The sequence below is a fragment of the Candida oxycetoniae genome, assembly GCF_023343755.2.
Source record: "Candida oxycetoniae strain CBS 10844 chromosome Unknown scaffold28, whole genome shotgun sequence".
Taxonomy (NCBI): Eukaryota; Fungi; Ascomycota; class Pichiomycetes; order Serinales; family Debaryomycetaceae; genus Lodderomyces; species Lodderomyces oxycetoniae.
Window position 1 is genome coordinate 16,364 of NW_026055451.1, and position 21,484 is coordinate 37,847.

The 21,484-nt window shown below is 36.1% G+C and overlaps 9 protein-coding genes across 9 annotated transcripts; 5 read left to right on the top strand and 4 right to left on the bottom strand. All coding sequences in view use genetic code 12, as the record gives it.

The window, feature by feature from the left end:
- Positions 1–212: 212 nt before the first annotated feature.
- On the top strand, positions 213–1,901 carry KGF56_003159 (uncharacterized protein; the record flags this gene model as incomplete). Its single annotated transcript, XM_049324464.1, has 1 exon — positions 213–1,901. One exon carries the CDS (start codon positions 213–215, stop codon positions 1,899–1,901), a length of 1,689 nt encoding a protein of 562 aa, XP_049179745.1.
- A 228-nt stretch (positions 1,902–2,129) lies between these two features.
- On the top strand, positions 2,130–2,724 carry ARC19 (Arc19p; the record flags this gene model as incomplete). The annotated part of the gene is made up of 2 exons (XM_049324465.1): positions 2,130–2,132; positions 2,212–2,724. The coding sequence occupies 2 exons, from the start codon at positions 2,130–2,132 to the stop codon at positions 2,722–2,724; spliced, it is 516 nt and encodes a 171-aa protein (XP_049179746.1).
- Positions 2,725–2,927: 203 nt separating this feature from the next.
- DAL81 (Dal81p) lies at positions 2,928–6,014 on the bottom strand (the record flags this gene model as incomplete). Its single annotated transcript, XM_049324466.1, has 1 exon — positions 2,928–6,014. The coding sequence occupies one exon, from the start codon at positions 6,012–6,014 to the stop codon at positions 2,928–2,930; it is 3,087 nt and encodes a 1,028-aa protein (XP_049179747.1).
- An 865-nt stretch (positions 6,015–6,879) lies between these two features.
- On the bottom strand, positions 6,880–7,296 carry KGF56_003162 (palmitoyltransferase; the record flags this gene model as incomplete). The annotated part of the gene is made up of 1 exon (XM_049324467.1): positions 6,880–7,296. The coding sequence occupies one exon, from the start codon at positions 7,294–7,296 to the stop codon at positions 6,880–6,882; it is 417 nt and encodes a 138-aa protein (XP_049179748.1).
- Positions 7,297–8,177: 881 nt separating this feature from the next.
- KGF56_003163 (uncharacterized protein) lies at positions 8,178–9,230 on the top strand (the record flags this gene model as incomplete). The annotated part of the gene is made up of 1 exon (XM_049324468.1): positions 8,178–9,230. One exon carries the CDS (start codon positions 8,178–8,180, stop codon positions 9,228–9,230), a length of 1,053 nt encoding a protein of 350 aa, XP_049179749.1.
- A 250-nt stretch (positions 9,231–9,480) lies between these two features.
- KGF56_003164 (uncharacterized protein) lies at positions 9,481–9,747 on the bottom strand (the record flags this gene model as incomplete). The annotated part of the gene is made up of 1 exon (XM_049324470.1): positions 9,481–9,747. The coding sequence occupies one exon, from the start codon at positions 9,745–9,747 to the stop codon at positions 9,481–9,483; it is 267 nt and encodes an 88-aa protein (XP_049179750.1).
- Positions 9,748–10,780: 1,033 nt separating this feature from the next.
- On the top strand, positions 10,781–12,424 carry TRM1 (tRNA (guanine26-N2)-dimethyltransferase; the record flags this gene model as incomplete). The annotated part of the gene is made up of 1 exon (XM_049324471.1): positions 10,781–12,424. The coding sequence occupies one exon, from the start codon at positions 10,781–10,783 to the stop codon at positions 12,422–12,424; it is 1,644 nt and encodes a 547-aa protein (XP_049179751.1).
- A 3,350-nt stretch (positions 12,425–15,774) lies between these two features.
- CCE1 (cruciform cutting endonuclease) lies at positions 15,775–16,713 on the top strand (the record flags this gene model as incomplete). Its single annotated transcript, XM_049324472.1, has 1 exon — positions 15,775–16,713. One exon carries the CDS (start codon positions 15,775–15,777, stop codon positions 16,711–16,713), a length of 939 nt encoding a protein of 312 aa, XP_049179752.1.
- Positions 16,714–17,634: 921 nt separating this feature from the next.
- Positions 17,635–19,821, bottom strand: KGF56_003167 (phosphopantothenoylcysteine decarboxylase complex subunit; the record flags this gene model as incomplete). Its single annotated transcript, XM_049324473.1, has 1 exon — positions 17,635–19,821. The coding sequence occupies one exon, from the start codon at positions 19,819–19,821 to the stop codon at positions 17,635–17,637; it is 2,187 nt and encodes a 728-aa protein (XP_049179753.1).
- Between the last annotated feature and the right edge of the window lie 1,663 nt (positions 19,822–21,484).

Sequence of the window (21,484 nt, forward strand, 5' to 3'; positions counted from 1 at the left end):
CGCCCTTTTCTTTTTTTTTGTTTTTTCTTTTTTTTTTTTTTTTTTTTAATTCCATCGCATCTCAATTTTTCACTCTTCTCTCTTCTCATATTGTTTTGAAACTGAGAAATAAGAAACACTTATAGAGGAAGAAGGTACAGGGTCATTTGTAGAATCCTGCCTAAAACTTTTTTTTTTCGGCGTTTTGTAAGTTTGTGGGGTTCTTCACATTAATGTGGGAGCAACTAAAGACTGAAGATGGCCAGGTTTATTACTATAATCCAGAAACTCATGTGAGTTCATGGACCATACCTGAAGGAGAAACAGATGAAGGAGAGGAAGGGGGTAGAGGAGGAGGAGGAGGAGATGGTGGTGGTGGAGCTGCTGTTGCTGCTCCTGCTGCTGCTGCTAGTAGTTCGTCTTGGCAGGAGTTTATCACAGATGATGGACAAAAATATTACTATAATGAATTGACTGGGGAGACGACCTGGGACAAGCCAGATGAAATGGTGGACGAGGGAGAAAAGAATGCAGAGGAAAAGAGGAAAGCGAGTGAAACCACTTCAATTGAAGAAAGTCAATTGGACAAAAAACTCAAAGAGGAGCCGGTACAGCTTCCTTCAACAATGAAATCTTTTGAGGAAGTTGAAGATAAAGAGCAGGTCTTTTTACAATTATTGAAGGATGCTAATGTCGATTCTACATGGTCTTTCCAAGCAGTGATGGAGAGGCTTATTGACAAACCCGAGTACTGGGCGGTGACTAATCCTCTAACAAAGAAAAAATTATACGAAGAGTATTTGGTAAACAAGTTTCAAACAGAGATGAGTAACGACACAAACAACAAAAGTGAACTAGTTGATACTTTTGTGAAAAATTTCAATAATGAATTGCTACGTTTAAAGAGTGAAAATAAGATTAATCATACCACCAGGTGGGTCTCTTTAAAGAAATTGCTCATTGATGAGGAAAACCCAATTTTCAAGCACTCGGTAGTGGACGACAAGGAAATGGCCAAATTGTTTTACAAGTTTTCCAATAGTCTTAAACAGGACCATCAAAGAGAAGTCGCCAAACTCAAGGAACAGGCCCTCGAGGAGCTTTACAAATATTTGAAACTGTTAAATCCGACTTTGGTATCGGAATCGAAAACCTTTGAAGGATTTTTATCGAGATTAGTTAAGGATCCAAGATTTCAGCAGAATAAGCATTTTGAAGTTTTGAAAGATTTAGATATATTGAACTTGTATGAAACAAAGCTATACCCAGATATTATTTTGGATTTGAAAACTCGCTTACATCGCAAACAAGAGGAGAATTATCGACTAGATCGTAAGGCAAGAAAAAACTTTCGAGAATTGCTAACCAAATTGAAACTCGTGGCAAGCACTAAATTTTCCGATATCTTCAAGAAAATTGAGGATGAGGATGCTTTCATTGAGTTATGTGGAAGGAATGGTTCCACGCCATTAGAGTTGTTCTGGGACGTCATCAATGAGAAGAAACAATTTATCAAATTGAAGAAGGACTTGGTAGAAAACATAATACAAGATTTGAAAAGAAAACGCGAATACGAACCAAGTATGTGGGACTCTTTTGAAAGTTTTGTCAATAAGTTGAAACTGATAAAAGATGACAATAGGTTATTGAATCTCGACTTGAATATCGAAACAGCAACAGCTAAAGATAACGAAATTATGCAAATTTACAAAACCTTAAAACACGAAAATGAAAATGAAAATGAAAATGAAAATGAAACAAAGAACAAGATAGTTGAAAATGAAATGCAGAGCAGGAAATCTGAAAATGAAATACAGAGCAGAAAAGCTGAAAAAAGGCCAGCTCCGGAAACACACCAGCTTTCAAGTACTCCTAGACCCAAGAAAGCTAAACGTGAAGTGAAAAAGGTTTTAAATTATTAACCTCTTGCAATTATAACCTACATGGATTGTAGTTTTTACTAGTCGTGTACTTGCATCAATTTGGAGCCTTTTTTTTTTTCAAAACTTCATCAATTTTGTTCAAGAGTTATATCTTTGGAATCCTTTCTAGCCGAACTTTTTCCTCTTTGCTATAAGAAAACGGCACATTGATCTCTCAAAAAGGTTCATTATCCTCTGAATTCGTCAAAAACTACCAAGTAAACATATATGGTATGTATCTATGTATATATAGGTGCTATTTTGTACAAACTCTATTGATTGTTTAATGGTACTAACAAGAGAATCTAAGTCGCAATCATTGAAACCATACTTGACAGCCGTTAGGTCTTCACTCACGGCTGCAATTTGTTTGCAAGATTTTTCATCGCAACTAGTTGAACGTCATAATCGGCCAGAGATTGAAGTGACAAACACACATAATCCGGAATTAATCCTTAATCCAATGCATATAGCGCGGAATGAAAATGAGAAAATTTTGATTGAGCCAAGTATTAATTCAGTTCGTGTATCAATTAAAATCAAACAAGCTGACGAAATCGAAAATATCCTTGTTCATAAATTTACTAGGTTTTTAACATCAAGAGCAGAGAGTTTCTTTATCTTGCGTAGGGTCCCTATAAAGGGGTACGATATCAGTTTTTTGATTACAAATTTTAATACCGAGCAAATGTTGAAGGATAAATTAGTTGATTTTATAATTGAGTTTATGGAAGATGTTGATAAAGAAATAAGTGAAATGAAACTATTTTTGAATGCTAGAGCTAGAGTAATTGCCGAGTCGTTTTTAATTCCCTTTGATTGAAAAAGAAAGGATAAAAAAAGGAAAAAAGTAAGCAAGAAAGAAAGAAAGAAAGAAAGAAAAGAATATCTGTATACACTTTCGACCCATACGTGATTGTATATACTTCCCTCCCTTCTTTCCTTCCCCCCCCCCAATACTCACGAGTGAATGAAATGAAAATGAGACATTTTCTAGACAACAAAAAAAAAAAGCTGCTTTCTTTGTTATCTAGTTGATTTTACTGGTGATTGCGACATCACAGCTACCTCTTGCGATTCATCCATAAGACCGGATTTTCTAGAGTTCTGGTCTTTTGGTAAAACAACCTGAGACGAATTTAGTAAGTGAATTACTTTGTTCCGTGGCGTGTTGGAGTTCAAGTCCGAGTCGGTAGCTTGGTTTTGCAATTCTTGCAGGGATGCATCACCGCTGTCGTTATTCGTGTTGTTGTTATTTTGGTACTGCCCACTCCTTGGTCCTTGGATATTGTTATGAAACTGATGTGCTTGATGACTTGGATCATGGTATATTTGCAGTGAGGGTGATCTATAAATCGGTTCTTCCCCAACTTCTGTTTTTGTAGACAGCTGCTGCATATTTTGCTGATTTTGAACATTTGGTAAAACTATTGGCAAATCACCGTTACCATTATCGTTGAACAAACCGGGAATATTTGTTAAAACTATATCCAACTGGGATAATGCTTCTGCAGCTTGCTCAAATCCGTTAGAAGAAATTTTTAGAATCCAACGATAGTTAAATATCTGATCTCTGTAAAAATCAGCTTCTTCTTTTGTTGGTGCCGATATGTATAAAATAGCGGCAAAAGTCCCAATTAATATGAAGTTGGGCAAGGAACACGAATGCCAAAATGAATGAATATGTTCTGGTTTTAAATCTCTCACAAATTCTATCGAGGCCATTAATCTTGTTTTCGCAGCCGATCGACATACACTAACTAGCTCGGATGAAGGAGGGTTCCCTTCCTCTGTTTGTTGATAAATAATCGTTGCAATTTTGCGATGTAGTGTTAATTCGGTTGCAAAATAAGCTAGCTGGAGGTATCCGTTCGAACATAGTTTTCTTGGTTGCACCGAACTCATTTGTAGCTCGACCGGTAATGAATGGAACCATTTTCGTAATTCCAATTGTAAAGGCTTGGCTAACTTTAACACTTCATCCACGGTCGTGATTTCATTCATTGCTTTCATTGAATAAAACTGATCTAAAATATCCGATAAAATCTTTGAAAGTTCAATAAGTCTCATAAATATCTTTTTCCCATTATCAATATCAGAAGAACCTTCTTTTAAATCACCATCGCCATGTTTTTCAGGAAAATCCTCCTCAAATAATGGTAAAACAATCCAGTTGTTCTTGCTGATGTGTGATGGTCTTGATTCTTTCAATGATAACCATTTGTCTTCCATATATACTGCCCATGCTAGTCGTTTTCTCAAATCACGTTCCCATTTGGGCAACTTCCAATTATTACAATCCAAGCCTAACCCCAACTCTTCGGCAAGAGAAACAACTTGAGAGCAAAGAACCCATTCAGAATATTCAGCATCTCCACTATTCTGTACTTGATGAACGGATGATTTGCAACTGATAACGTGTTTGCACTGAAGTAACAAAAGACCAGCTTGTACTGCACTTAGTTTAGGTCGCTTCAAAATCTCTTGGAAGTAATTGTTAAGTCCTATTTTGAGTATCAATTCTATATTTGGCTTGGCGAACCTATTCAACTGAGGATCATAATCCCACCACTGAATTGCCAACACATAAACAGCCGCTAGTAAGGGCGCGCTGAATTCCCGATGCGTTCTTGAATATTTTTCCAAAAACACTTTCTTATGAATTATAGGATATGAAGGATGAATGATTCTAAAATATAAATCAATTAAGATCTGTCCATGTGGTGAAATCAATTTTTCTATGGTATCGACGTCGTTTGTCATTGTTTGGTACAGTCGAGGTGATTGGTCATCTTTTAATACAAATTGTACTTTATCGCTGACTTTTCTCAAAGATATCGAATCACTTAAACTAACCTGCTCAATTTTTTTCTTATTTTTGTTCTTGTTGTTCTTGTTCTTGTTCTTGTTGTTGTTGTTGTTGCTGTTGATGCTGCTATTGTCACTGTTCTTGGTATTATCATTGTTGTTGTCATTGTTGTTGTTGTCATTGTCATTGTTGTTACTGTTATCATCGGTGGTTTCGTTTGATTGATGTTGTCCATTAATAATGCAATTCAACAAATTGAGATCGTACAAGTGTGAAGTGGGTCCCACGTAAAAGCTAGAACGCGGAAATTGTAAAGACAAGGTCTTTTTTAAAAGCGAGTCATTTATAGCTGAATACTCCTTGACTGGAGGTACATCTCGTATAGGTACATTAGGGATTTGCATAGCTTCTTGAGGCGAAAGTTTTAAATTTTCCATTCTCGCTTTTTTGCTATACTCAGAGTTTGCATCAGTTGGCTTTCTTTTCAAAGCTTGTGTAGCGTACGTACACATCAGCTGTTTAGCTTCACATTGAGCACAAATACTAGAGTTTGGCATTAAGACACATTTGATTTTCCTCTTGCGGCACTGATCACAGGGACGTCTTAGTTTTGCTTTTGTTGTGGCTGTAGTGGCAGGCAGTGTCTGCTGTACCTGTTCCTCTTCATGTTGTTGTTGTTGTTGTTGCTGTTGCTGTTGCTGTTGCTGGTGTTGGTGTTGGTGGTGGTGTTGGTGTTGGTGGTGTTGTTGCTGATAATTACCCATAGAAGAGTTTGGAATATCCTGCATTTGCGTGTTCTCGTGATAAACACTTTGCGTAGAGCCGGAGGGATAATTGGCCGTGCTTAACCTGTCATCAGTCATATTAGTGTGTACACTATTTTGCTGGTAAAAATATTGAATGTTGTTTTCGTTAGGGGTAAAGTCATTGTTCTGCGGCAAGCTAGTGTAAGAACCATTTGAAGGTGGTTGTGCTGGTAAATCAATATTATATATATATTCTGCAGAATTTGGGTCAAAGGTGACATTGGGTAACCAAGCTTGATCCCCATATTGCTGTGAGTTTAAACCAGATCCATTTTTTGGCTCATAATATTTATCGTCACCTTGTAAACGATTTAAGTTATAACCATGTTGAAATTGGGCATTTCCAAAAGTATTACTAGGAGGTAGATTACGCTCATTGTTATTACCTTCTTTCCTTGTTGAGGGACACGGCATTATCTTAGATTCTTGGGCTGATGGAGTCGTCGTCTCTTCATCTCGAGTATAATCAGTATTTTTTTGATTCTGTTGCCCAGACATTTTCTTACTACTCAAAGGGAAAAATTGACAAGACTGGTTATTTGCTTTTAATATCTTTTATACAGACATACGGCTCTTGAGTAACCTTGACTTTGCTCTTGGGTATCCTAGTCTCTTTAGTTGCAAAATTGACTTATCAAACATTAACTGTTGATTAAATTTAAAGTGCTAAGTTTTTTTTTTTCCTCTACCTAATTAATTTTTCACTGAGATAACCCGCAGAGGGTTGATATTGATACTAGCGAGCAGAACTATCGAGCGACACTATCGAGCGAGGCGAGATAGTGGAGCAACACTAACTATTGACACTATCGAGCAGAGCGGGATAGTGGAGCACCACTGACTAACGATACTATCGAGTAGAGCGAGATAGTGGAGCACCACTAACCGACACTCTCGACCAGAGCTTCATAGTGGAGAGTAATTAGATAATATTGAGTTAACAAATTGTAATTAAATGATATTGAGTAAACAGACTGTAATACCGAGTTAACGCTGTGACACCATTGAGCAGAGCTCCATAGAGGAGCTGTAATTGGATAATGTTGACTTTGTTAGTATCCAACTAACAAAGTGCAATCATTTGGGATTTTCCCGTCAAACTTTAATTCTTTATACTCTATAGCTTTCTATTAGACTCTATTTGGGCAAACACATGCATCAGGAAAAAGTAACCGCTGCTTGGGAACTTATATACAGATGGTCAGTACTGCTAAACAGGATTGCTAAACAATGTTGCTAAACCGGGTTGCTAAACCGGGTTGCTAAACAGTGTTGCTCCACTATCCCGCTCTGCTCGATAGTGTCAATAGTTAGTGTTGCTCCACTATCTCGCTTCGCTCGATAGTGTCGGTTGACAGTGTTCCTAAATTTGAAGCCTTTCTCTAAGGTTTTCCCAGAATCCCTTATCGTATATATTGTTTATATCACTAACCACAGACTCAACAGGTACTAATGAAACCTCATCCACATTTAAAATTCTTTCATCTTTCAAACTAATATATACCGGCTCCCCAGTGAGAAAACCCTTCTCGACAAAAGTCTCCTCTTCTATGGGTGGCAGAACTTTATACAAAACACCAATATCGACAAGATGTTCAATTTCTGACCATTTATCTAGCTCATTTGTCGTGACACCAAGATATACATATCTCACATGCAAGCTTGTGAACAAGGTAGCAATTACCACAAAAATGGAGCATAATATAACAAAAATCCCCGTGACTTTATTAGCATCATTGGTTCTTGTAACAACTGACCAAAAACTCTGCCAGTTTTGCATCTGCAAAGATATCACCGAAAAGCATAGAATCCAGCCATACGCGAGCATATTAATATTTGCAAACAAAAACATTACAAACCATTTATAGTTGTTGAATCCGATACAATTGTTAACCCATATGCAATGATGATCATACAACAAATAGCAATGATTGCAAATCGAGCAATGTTTTGATCGTGCTGGTTTTATAAGTTGGCAAGTTTTACAATAATTATTCTTAAAGAATATCAATTGATCCGGCTGGAAGCGAGCTAGTTTAGCTGATGTCTCTATTACTTCGCCGGGACTTATCATACAACAGGCTATTGTTGTTGCAAAAACCGCAAACATGGAAAAAAGTATGTAGACATGATTGAAATATCCTATTGAAAGCATCGGTAATGTCTTTTGTATAAACTGCTGGAAACATATACCAACAACAATCAAGTATCCAACGGGCACTCCCCAGCCAAGATAGTAAACCAATCTTCCCTGAGTAGCCACATCCAAGTACCTATACACCAGATAAAGCTTAGTCGTGGCATTCAAAAAATATATCCTAACCTTATGTATGGGAGTATTTCTAAAACTCGGCGAGTCTCCAAATACTAATAGTACAGTGAAGAAAAAAAAAAAACCAATTATACAAAGCAAAACCTTGAAAATCATTACTCTCTTCAACTAAACTATCGGCTCTCTAACCATCTATTTTCAAACCATTTGCTCTCTAATCATTCTCTTCTTTATCAATTCAATTTTTCATTCTTGAGAAGGAGAGAAAAAAAAAAATCAAACTTGATAAACACGAAGAGAAAAAAAAAAAAAGAGCGCTAGATAAAGAAAATAGTTTGATTAAGGAAAGGGAGGGCGGTTATAGTTTAAAGGTACAGGTTAATGGTACAATGGCCTTGTGTTGCAGCCTTATAGATGCTGAAGTAGAACACGTTCAAGGAATATTAAACTCCATTTCGTTTAACTCAGATAGGGCGACGTATTTTTTGAAAATCTACAAGATTACTTATGAAGAATTGATGAAATTAAATGAACAACCATACAAGTTCCCCATTGAAGCCAATAAGCTATTGAAATTGAGTATTTCTTTGGGAAATCTATTGAAAACACTACAAATGGACGAGGAAGACTTTCAACACCAGCGTCAACAACAACGGCAGTTTTTAAGTAAGCTAAATGGGAAAAATGCCGATACCAATACTAATGCTAATGCTAATGCTAATACTACAGGTGGTAACAGCAAATTGAACAGTGCCGAGGATCCTTTTAGTAGTGGCAAGCAAAGTCAATTTCCAGCAAGACATGTAATACACAGTGATAGTAGTCAAACATTACAAAACCAGCCTCATCAAATGAGATTTGTCAAGAACTTACTAACGATTCTCAAAAATTTCGATATTGATGAACCTAGGGTGGTTAGCTATAGTGACTATTCGAGCAATAATCGCGAAAGTATGGGGTCTTTTGCTTCTGCTCCACATACACCGCAACGGATTTTTTCTAACGGAAGTAATGGCAGCACAGTGATCACCTCACCAATCAAACTAAACTCCAAACAACTTCTAATTGAAAAGCTAGAGATAAATATCGATCTAGACATTTTATTTATTTATAAAGTTTTGTTCAAGCTCATATTAGAAATATATGCAAAAATACGTCAAAATTTAATTCAGTTAAATGAGAATGGCGTAGTAGAAACTACGTCATCTTCAAAAGCGTCACCTTCACCATCCCCACATGATGAAAATTTGTCAATCTTTTCCACAAGAACATCAGTATCCCAAGAGTCAAATCAAGACAGCGAAGAGTATTTAAAGGCTTTCAATAATGTACTCAACCGAATTAGTCATGGTATTGTTCAACCTTTTGCTTCCTTAATTTATGTTGAAATAGTTGAGCCTAAGATAAATGACAACTTTACTCGTTTAATAAATAACTTATGAATTTATGTATAAAACTCGATTAGAGGAACTGTAAAGGGATTTCTAACTCAGACCGTATTCTGACCTTAATTTCCGGCCTTCAGACCCTAATTCTAGTATATCGGCCCTTATTGTAGCATGTTGACCCCCTACTTTTCAAAAATCAAAACCATTTATTAGGTGGATCACTTGGTAGGGTGTAAGTGATTGCTTTATCACAATGTAGATTTACACTTGGTTTGCACTTAATTTTGCCTCTTCAGCATCCATTCTAAGGGAACCACCAATCAGCAAATTTCCTCCAAATAAATTTACTTGTTCTCCTACCCAATAGTTTCCCAATTAAAGGAAATATGATTAAACTTAGCAATGTTTGAATCTGCTTCATCAGCTCTTCCCATTGTTCTTGAGCAGAAATCTGATACTGTGACGAAGATACAGTTGAAACAATGTCTAAACTTGTATAATCTGAGTCATAATCCTCCTCACCATCACTGTTTTCTTCAGTTAAATTCTGAATATCCATTAGCGTAGTCATGCTCAACACGATTAAGAGTAGTAGTTAGTAGTTGAGAAAAAAAGATCAAATGAAATTGAAAAATTAATAAAGTATACAACTTGGAGGGAAACCTTTTGTTTTATGACAGTTTGGCGGCGGGCGGAAATGTATTAGCACAGAGGTTATTCTTTTGCTGACCTAAGAGATATGACAAGGCTAATTTTACTGCCGTCGGTGCTTTTTCTGGACTATTCTATGGCAACGCCAGCTGAACCAACGCGAATTCGTTTAATAGTTCAACTCGTTAAATTCTCTTCACATAATTCATTGCTTACGATCCAAGCGATTCCTTTGCTTAGTGATCTTACACAATTTGATATAGATATAAGTAGTTTACTTGATGAGAAGCATTGGCTGTTTAAAAAGGGAGATTTTTTGAATATTGAGGCTTATTTTAATGGTACGGATATTGATGCATTTCGAATAAACCGTGTGCTGGATCTAGACAACGTTATTAAGGAATGGCGAGTTTTAGAGTATATGAGTTCAATTAAACCAATTAAGTAATTGAGAAGGGGTGGGCACTAACTGTGACAAATGAACAGAAGAGCATGTAAGCTAATGGAGACGACCGGGAAAGAATTAAAAGCCAGTGGTGATAAAGGCTCATAGGAGAGTAAATGAGACAGAGTAGAAAAGAGAGTGGATGAGGATGTGTAGATAATGGAATCTAGAAGGTTAATGAAAAGGGACTACAACATGAGAATTGGGGCGTTTCTAAAATGGATATCTAACCCACTAGCAAAGCCTAAGCTCCATTACCTCTTTAATAAAACAAAAACTTTATACCCTAAGCTCAAACAAGCCCCAGCCATAAAACGAGCAAGCTCCAACAAGTGTGAGCTCCAACAGGCGCAAGCTTGAACCATCTCAAAGCTTTGTAAGGGTCCTTTTAAAAGTATATAGTGACATCTTCAACACGCATTCAAGCAAATGTCGGCGGCTAATCTTTTTTTTTTTTTTTCAAGATCATCTCATCTCATCTCAACTCATCTCATCACATCGCAAGTTGATGTACAAGCGAATTGCATCTCTTTTCCGACGAAGTAAGATGGCAAGTGTAGAATCTAATGGAGATAAATCCCAATTGGTTACCGAATCAGCTTTCAACTATACGACCGAGGGAAAAGCTACTATTCTAACCCCGCAAAAAGATGAGGTATTTTATAATCCCATCCAACAATTTAATCGAGATTTATCAGCAATGTCGATCATTGCTTATAATCAGCTTCGGTTACAAGAAGCCAAATCGAAAAACAACAAGAAAAGGAAACTCCAAGGTCTAACCATATTGGAGGCCTTAGCTGCATCAGGGTTAAGATCCTGTAGGTATGGTTTGGAAATTTCCCAAGTTCACAAAATCGTTGCGAACGATTTATCTAGCGAAGCAGTGGAATCGATAAATAGAAACATTGAACATAACGGTCTAACAGGAAAAGTGCAACTGAACCAATCAGATGCCATAAAATTCATGAGTTCGACGAATATGAAATTTCATATAATTGATCTTGATCCATATGGTACAGCATCGCCGTTTATCGACTCGGCAATTCAATGTCTTGAAGATGAAGGAATGTTGCTAGTCACATGTACTGATGCAGCAGTACTTGCAGGGAGCGGATATCCCGAGAAGTGTTTTGCATTATATGGAGGAAATAACTTTGGTAGTTCTTATATAAATAGCGAAACAAATCACGAAGTGGGGATCAGATTGATGCTCCAATTGATTGCCAATACTGCTGCTAAATATAAGAAGGCAATTGAGCCTATGTTGAGTTTGAGTATCGATTACTATTTTCGGGTATGGGTTAAAGTCAAGACGAGTCCTGTTCGAGTTAAGAATATATCTAGTGAAACTATGTTAGCGTTTGGATGTAATGGATGTGGCAACAAGGTTGTACAACCATTGGGAATAAAGAAAGAATGTAAATTTTCCTATCCTAAATTACAGCAATCGGTTTCTAGTCATTGTCCATACTGCAACGGGTCATTCAATATTGCAGGACCTATGTATGGCGGCGAAATACACAACCCTGAATTTCTTGACCAGATTCTTGCTATAAATGAAAAGTCAGACAAGGAAATATACAAGACAACAGAACGTATCAAGGGAATGTTAACACTTGCCAAAAATGAGTTGACTGGTGTTCCATTTTTCTTTAACTTGAACCAATTGAGTGCTCTATTCAAGTCGCCGCCCATTTCTATTGATCTGTATAGTAGAGCAATTGGTAATTTGGGATACAATCTAAGCTTGACCCATGCAAAAAAGAATTGTATTAAAACAGATGCCCCATGGAGTGTAAACCTTGAAGTGATCAAACAATGGAGTAGGGAAACCAATGAGGCATACTTGAAAGAGATGAAAGAGAAGCAAGCAAATGGGGAGGAGTTGAACGATAAGATCAAGGACAAAATGGCCAAATTGGACCAAGATATAAACTTCAACCCTAACTTAAGTCCCAAGTCACCTGGAGCTAATATCTTGATGAAGACGAAGGAGTTGGAGTTAGATGAAGAGAGAAAATCGTTAAACATTGATTTTACAACTGAGAATGAAGTAAGTAAGAAGATTCTGAAGTTGAGAAAGCTCAAGATGGTCCGATATCAAGAGAATCCTAGAAAGAATTGGGGTCCAATGTCGAGACCAAAGTAGAAAAATAAATAAATGTAAATAAATCAATGTGTGTGAGAGAAAGTGGGTAAATGTATAATGTGTAATGGCTACCGAATTACTATAGTCAATGCTGCTCCACCATCTCGGTTCGCTCAATAAGGGTCGCAGGCATACTCTTACAACTCTAGACTAAAATTAGGGCGCCTCAGTGAGGCACCTGCTTTTGTCTCGTGTAATTCCGCAGTACATAATATTACTAATACCAGCGCTACCGACTTACTTGTCGTAAATCTTAAGTTTCTAAACAAGGCTGTGCCTCTTTTTCAATTGTTCGTTAGATATGGTAGCATTGAGGCAACCTTAAATGAAATGAATGCGCGCGGCTAAGAAAAAAAAAATATAGATATAATCTTACAAAATAACGCCATTGCAATATTATTCCTTGCCAAATATAATAAAACGGTAGGGTAAATAGCTAGGGTAAATAGCTAGGGAAAAGGCTGTGGTGAAGAAAACGTGGTGAAGAGAACGTGGCAGAGTCGAGTCAATTTCAAAAGATGTAGGATGTTCTTGTATTAATAGGTATCTATAAAATATTAAATGGATGGTTGGAAAGTAAAATATGGTATTAAAATGATGTTGATGTTGTTTTTAAAAAAGTAAATTTATTTCTATTTTTATCTCTCTTATAATAAGAGAGCAACAGCACCAGCAGCTAAGATACCAACAGCACTAGCTCCAACAGCACCTGAACCACCTGTTGCAGAAGTTGTAGTTTGGTTAGCTGGAACAGCAGTATCATTTGTTTCGTTGGCAGCTGAAACAATTGAAGCAACTGAAGCTAAAGCGATGATAATGTTTTTGACTTGCATTGTGTGTATATATTTAGCTTAAGTGATGGTTATTAGTAAAGATAATAATGACAATTTTTCTTCTTCTTCTAAAAAAAAAACCCGAGAGAAGGGGGAATTCCAAGAGTATTTATAGCCCAAAGCCAGGGGGGCGGGAACACCAAATTGTTAAGTGCCTTTTTTTAAAACAAAGAGAAACGACTCATCTCCTAGACCCAATAGATAACAATTTTTCACTAATTTTTTTTTTTTTTTTTTTTTTTTTTGCACTCTAATTTTTCAATGCATTGCATTTTACAATGCATTTTTAATTTTTCTTTGCAATTTTAATTTTTCAATGAAATTTTTGCCTTCTTTGTGAAGATTTGCATTTCTCAACTAATACGGTTTATTTTAATCTTATTTTTATTTTAATCTTATTTTACTCTCATATCTTTATGTTTTAGAATGGTTTCTTGCCTAATTTGATGCGAAATTGACTTAAATACACATCAAGACAAGGTTTAAACTTTTTAAGTTGTGATTGTAACAAACATTTTTATCATCGTGGGTTAGTTTGAAAAAAATTCCTTTCAACAACAAACAACACACTACAGCACAACCACCCAAATCTTTCTATTAAAAATTCAGTACGGCGCGTGGTAGCGCTAAATTGTGAAAACAAGCTAATCTTGAAGTTGTCGAGTTAGTTAGTTAGTTAGTTAGTTAGTAATATTCCATAGCTTTATCGTGGTATGCAAGTTTCTAGTTTACTTAGGTTTAGTTTAATTTTATGTTTCTTGTTCTCGTTAATCGTGTTGTTGGGGTGTAACAAGGGTATAAGTAGAGCAACAAGTGTGATAGTTGATTGAGGTCTAGATGTGGCGGCACTCGGCTTACATTTGGTTGCACAGAACCTAGTTGTGGAAAACCACATTGTACAAAGCAGCTTACACAATTTACGAAATTTATTTACTCGCTAAACCATTCTATATTAAGACATATACAAATTTGCATCAAACTAATTAGCACACAAATTTGCATCAAGCTATTTAGTATACAAATTCGCATCAAACTATTTAGCATACATACCACCACCTATTCAATCGTTTATTTTAGATTTCCGTCTTGCTGAGCATTATTGTTCTATTATCAAGTTAAAAGTGTTATTTTCAATCAAGGGTATAATTTTTATGCAAATGCATCATTTTCTGGTCACCTGACTTTATTTTACATCTTATTTGTAATCCTAACCAGTTCTAGTAAGTATATACAAGGTTCAACTTTATCGAAATGCAGCAACTACTGGCTAATATTGACTGGAGTGCAGCATTTACTGATTACTATCAACTATTTACTATATGATCCATTTGATATTTTGCATTAAGGTTTTACTTCTTTTTTTCTTTTTTTCTTCAGGGCGGGAGGGGAGGAAGTTTTTATTCAATTACTTAGCCTCGATTCTCCTATTCATGTTCAAAAAAAATTAAATAAAATAAAAATAAACACAGCCCTAAAACTGGGAAATAAGCTTAAGATCAAAGGGTACAATACACTTATCCCTCAAAGGCACGACAAGAAATAACAATAAAAGACTAGGAAAAGCTTTCGGTATCTGTCATTTGATGGATGTTATCTTATACATGTTATTGTTTATTTTTTGTTTTTTCTTCTTTTCCTTTATAACGATTATTTTATTGGCGCACTCACTGTAAATTCGCTGGTGCGCACCAGTTACAATCTTTTATTTAAAATTCAATTAATAATATTGGGTGCAATGAAAAATGCTTAACTGTATCTCGAATCTCCTTTACAGTAAGCAACCACCAGAAACTTTTTCTTAAATCTGTTACTGCTGTTGCCTTGCATTTTTTTTTTCTTGGTAAAATCTCGAACTCGTGCTTTATCTCGACTCTCTTACTTCACTTGATGAAACCTTAAACTAGTCGCATTTATGACCAATAATGAGCCTATTCAATATATTCAATAAACAGTACTAAGTTTAGTCCCCATGAACAGCAATGAGTTTAGCCCAGTACTTGTTCAATCTCCCCTTCTTTTTCTTTTTTTTACTACCTAGTACCTGCGTAGTCTCTTTTTTTTTTTTTTTTTTAGATTTTGCCCCTCTACTTTGTATTACAGTTTTTCTTTTTATGTTTTCACCCCACCACATGGAGAAGTTTAGTAATTTAGTATAGTATATTAGTTTACCAACCTTGTGTTACTTGGCAAGATATTTCGAGATTACCTCTTATCTTTCAAATTAATAAAAAGGTGGGTAAGAATTACCCACGGATTCTAAGTAAGCTTACTTGATATCGTCAATTTTTAAATCAACTCTGCAATGGAAGCATTCAAGTTACACAAGGCTATAATCCCCCCCCATTAGTTACTCTATGTGTACCATCTAAATTTATGTTGCACCAATATGCGGGTGTTATTGATCAATGCTTTATTTTTATTTGCCATACGCGTTTCTAACAATTTGGGAAAAACACGGTTTTTGCTTATCGAAAGAATATTGAAATATTGAAATATCCAACAATCGACTCAGAAGAGATGAGCTGTACACAATTTACCAAACAGCTAACGCACTGTAAAATCAGCGTTTTAAATGATATAGCTATACTCTGTGGAGCACCAATACTCTCCTCTTCCAAGGCATCTAGAGTCGAAGGTATATTATCCCAATTGAATTTCTACAAATCTCAATATGCAAACCTACACAAGAGATCAACACTAGCCATTGATTTGGGTATAAAAAATTTCAGTTTCTGTAAATCAACAGGCTCGAAATTCCCCATACGCATAACAAAGTGGGATAAAATTGATTTGCACGATAAATATGGCCTGAGCTATATCCCATTAATTCATGAAAATACCGTTTTCGACAGACGAAGGTATTTGAATCATATTGCAAACGCGTTGGTTGATGATTTAGATATCATCTCTACAAATGTTAAGATTATGGAATCACAGCGTACTAGGTCTCAATTCGCACCAGCAACATTACCTCATGTCCTATTATTACATGATTTGGAAATACTCATCATGAGTAAAGTATACCCAGAGTCAATCTTACCTCAGTCGTCTAAGCAAATGATGGATTTTTGGCTATATAGGTATATCACAAAGGAATCACGTATGAAATTGAAAAAGAACAACAAGATTGTAAGAACCGATCTTGCAAAGATATGGTTTGATAAATTGTATTCAATTGTAGATTACAAAGATTCAGAAAAATTTGAAAAATCCACCATATTAAAGTTTCTAAACCTCGATCCTAAATTGGACAAGGCCGATGATTTGATCGACAGTTTGCTTTATAATTTGTTTGTTAATTGTCAATTGAATAATTTGGCTGATTTAGTAGGGGTTTTGGGAAAAGGTGACGATTTACAAGAGTTTGTTAATGAGAAATCTATTTTTCATAGAGATTTGATCAAACCCGTGGTTGACCAATATAGAATGGAGTATAAATCAGAAAAGGGCAAATAGGAATAGATCAAAGAATAGAAGGAGAAAAAAAAAAAAAGAAACAAATCAAGAAATCAAGTTATATGTTTCAGCAACTTGCCTCTTTAACCGTTCCTCCTTCTATTCACTTTGGATGTCCTCTCACCTGTGAAGCATTTTTGCTCACGTTTTGTATTCCCACCAAATATCTGAGATATTGATACTTTTTTTTATATGGTTGATTTTGAATAGATTTGATAGATAATAGACCTTTCACTTAGGGGGAGCGCGGCTGCAAAAAAATAAGAACAAAAAACAAAGGAAACGAAAAAGAAAACCTAAAGGAACAGAAACTGATCCAAAGGTCCACGAAATTACTCTTTTCCTTTGATAACTCTCCTCCGTAAGCTTACTCACAAAAGCAACTTCACTCAAGTATCTTTATAATCATTTTCGAATGTATTTGATGAACGTGTGGGTTCAAGTGTAAAAAGATAAAGTGGTTGCGAAAAAAAAAAAAAAAAAAAAACTACTTACTAACCTGAACAATAAAACGGGAAACTGACTTACTCTAGAATGCTGTCCAAAGTCAATTGCAAAAACTAGCCGCATATTTGGACCTTATGAACACAATGCAATATTTCTTTTATTTGTTTTATATAATTGTTTTCAGTTTCTTTATTTGAAATTGGAAATTGTGATTTTTTTACATTTGGATTTCGTCACTTTGAATATATCAGAGCTCTATCAAGAGAGAGCTCTAAAATATTCAGTTTGATTTCACTCTGTTGAGAGAGAAATTGAACACTCTTCAAGACCGCTAACCCACGGCTGAATACAAGAAAGAATAATAACTACTGGAAATTCTATATTACGAAACTACTAAAAGTTTCAAATAAAGGGCTTCGTTAAGAGTACACTCAAAAAAGCAGGTCAAAATTTCAGTTCCTTTACTCTATATAATTAAATAATATTCTTTGTTTCCTTAGGGATGGTAATACGTTGTTGACGATGTGAAAGAGTAGGTGATAATCCTGCATTGGCACTATCCCCACTTCCTTCCCCTTCACTATGTTCTTGATCAGTTATTTCAAAAATCATTTCCTCGTTACCTTCATCAATGTTGTTCAACTGTAACTCTTCAATGCTTTCTGAATTGGCACCTTTTCTTCGCTTCATGTCGCTGTTTATGTTAAAACTATTCTCTTCACTATTGCCATTGTTCACATCGTCATCATCCTCGTCATCCTCGTCATCATCTTCGTTATTCTCATCCTCGTTATCGCGAGTTTCATCGTCGTCTTCTTCGTCGTCTTCCTCGTCGTCTTCGTCTTCGTCTTCCTCCTCTTCCTCCTCTTCCTCCTCCACTAAATTACCAATTGCCTCATCTAGCTTCTTCCTTTCTGTCCTAACAGCAATTATCTTCCTTCTCAAAATATCAACGACATCTGTCCACTCCCTCATACCACCCATTCCAATATCACCACACACCAAAATCTTCTCAACCGGTTTCAATATCTCAATACCAAACTCAGGCGAACTTAAACACGCCAACTGTTTTGCTGTAATGGGATGAGTATACATAAACGTATTCATGGCGGGTGCTGCAATAAGCGGCTTTTTGACTTGTTGTGCTGTAGTTGGAGACCATGATCTAATAATTGAAGTTAATAAATTATCTGAAATTCCATTAGCAATTTTGGCTAGTGTGTTTGCAGAAAGTGGTGCCACCAACATAATATCGGCCCATTTCCTCAACTCGTTATGAAGTATCATTGTTTCATACGGATTCTTGGGCTTTTTGTTAACACTAAGGTTTTGGGTCGAAGATGTTGTGCTTGTTGTAGTAGCATATGCTTTGCTGTAATTTGTCCATTCATCTTCATCTCGCCATATCTTTACATCAGCATTAATTTTTGAACCTCTTAGAAAATGACTTGCTGATTTGGTAACAATCAACTGAATCGAAATCTTTGACGCGCCAAAGATTTGAAACAATTTGTCAATGATCAAAGGCACTTTGATAGTTGCAACAGATCCGGTACAACCTAATAAGATGTGAAACTTACCATCATCTTGTTTGTGTAGATATTCTTGAAAGGGAACTGGTGGTCCTACTGGTGAAGCAACAATTGTTTTGTTTGATTTCTTGATAGAGCCTCTTCTAGAGGAACTATTGCTTCCTGTTCCTGTTCCTGTTCCTGTTCCTGTTCCTATCGCTGTTCCTGCTCCTGTTCCTGTTCCATTTATTTTAATAGGCACCACCGATGAACTTATATTGCTTACACTGTATGTTGGAGAAAAAGCGGAAACATTACTAGGGATTCTTTCAAATGGAGGTGGACTAGGAGAATTTAGATTCCTTCCCGAACCAGTTTCAAGACTTTGGCTCTTACTCAAACCTTCAAAACTCGCCATTGCATCTAATGAAAGGTGCTCTAGACTAGATTGTGAAGAAGTGGCAGCGCCTGAACTTAAATTTAAAGTTTTCCCCGTGAATAGCAAGCCACTGTCATTGTTAAGAGCGTTCTTTTTTCGATTCAAGGAGGATTGGCGCGAAGGAACATTAGACAAAGTAGAAGATTGTTGAATCGAAGTATGCAAAGATGGCGTGTTTATAAAATCCTTTTCCAAAGAAGTATGATGTTGATCATTTTGTTGTATATGCACACTGGTTGAAGACGGCTGTGACGATATAGTAAAACGACGTAGTCTCTCTTGAGAATCAATATCACTAAAGGAAACACTAGGGTTTCTTATCGAAAAATTTGGGCGTGATGTAGCATCGAATGGGGTCGATTGTTGAGGAGAATGAATACCGGAGGTAGTTGGTACTCTATTAGAGCTGTTTGTTAATATTTTGGGAGGCGGTGTGTTTGTTCCTGTATTTGTAATGGCCGTTCGAAAAGATGGCGCCCTCTTTGGCTGGGTTATATTAGATGCCGCACCAAATGCAGTTCCAGGTTGTTGCTGTGATGGTGGTAGTGCTTCAGCTGTAACGTTCGATGAAGATAATATGGATTGGTTTATGCCAGTGGGTCGACGAGGAATCGGTTGCTCCGTTTGGATTACACCAGTGGGTCGACGAGGAATCGGTTGCTCCGTTTGGTTTTCGTGATTTAATTCAGTATTCGATGACGTTTGATCCATTCCCAAAAAAATAAAACGCAATTATTAAAAGAACTCAATAAGAAACTCTGTAAGCGATGAGACAATTTGTTATTTTGAATTAGTCAACTGGAAGTACCAACGAATCTTCTAAAGTAAAAAGCTACTGAGGGCACTTTAAAATGTCCGTGTGAGTGCTATAGGAGATTAGAAATTTCAGTAGACTACAAATCTTTGTTAACAATTTTCTCTTTTCTTTTCTTTTAATTTTTTTAATGTGACGAAAATCGTTTAGAAAATGTTTTAGTTAATTAGGCAAATACATTTCTTTAAAAAGGGACAGAGGCTATAACCATAAGAGTGTATTGTGATAACGTGGCTGAATATAAAGAGGATTTTTCAATATTCTATGTTTTTTAGTTGGAGGTTGAGTTTTAAGTGTTTTGGAGATATATAGGAAACCCTTGCGATGAGATCAAAATAGTTTCCATTTTCTCTCGGGGAGGGGGGGGGGGGTTGAATTTACTCTATATTTCGCTTCTTTTTGAGTTCCTCAAATTATCTTAAAAAATTTACAAAATATTGTAGTTTAGAGTTGTTTGGTGGACTTTGAGTGTCATTCCAGAATTATAGAGAATAGTACATACTTGAAACTAGTAGTGAAAGAATCTTGCTTCCTTAGAGCAATGAAATCTCACTTTACATTGGCACATCTACTACACGCTACCAAAGACATCTTCATATATACATATAATACTACTGTATTTGGTATATTAAATAGCACTTTCTCTAGAAGGAAAATGGCTATATAGCTCAATGGTCGAGAGATGTGTCAAGTATACATTTGCAAATTAATATTCTTTGAAGAGAGTAACATCTTCAGTAGAACAAGCTGTTGTTTTTCCACTGACTAGTGTCGGCGGCAAATAGTCTCGCTCTGCTCGATAGTGACAAGGTACAAGGTGTAGTGTCATTCGATAGAGAATAGTTTGATTAAAATTACTGCAAAAAAAAACAACCTTATTTGTATGAAGCAAATACCTAAACAACATTGCCGTTTAAACCTATTCTAAATGTAACAACCTTTCTACAGTTTCAATACCCTTAGAACCAATGTAGGAAAACCCACTAACTTTGCAACATCTTTTCAAGATGCATGGCACTACCGAGCAGAGCAAGATAGTGGAACATACTAGCTGCTACCAATATTGCTAACAAAAATTGTGCAGTATACTCAACTATTCTTAGAATGTCCATAATTGCACAATTGACATAGCTTCAGTCTAGACGCTTTATCCAATTTGATCCTTCACTTTAGAAGCTTTATCCAATTTCATCCCTTAGTCTAGTCTCTAGTCTAGTCTTTTTTGCACCAATTTGGCTCAAACTCAATAGTACTCTACCTCTATACTATCGAGCAAAGCAAGATACCATATATCTACACTCTATCTACATACTCTCTTCTCTCTTTTGACTAGACTCGTTTCACTCGTCTAGTCTGGATAAATATCGACCAGAGCCTTTTGAAATAGGAAATACCTTTTGAAATAGGAAATACCTTTTGAAATAGGAAATACCTTTTGCATCAGGATATACCTTTCCTATCTGAATCATTTTTTTCCAAAGAGAGAGAAAAAAAAAAATGAATTAAATTCGTGTTCTCAACAAACAAGGGTACCATATTTTCCTAGTCTTCCCACCCATC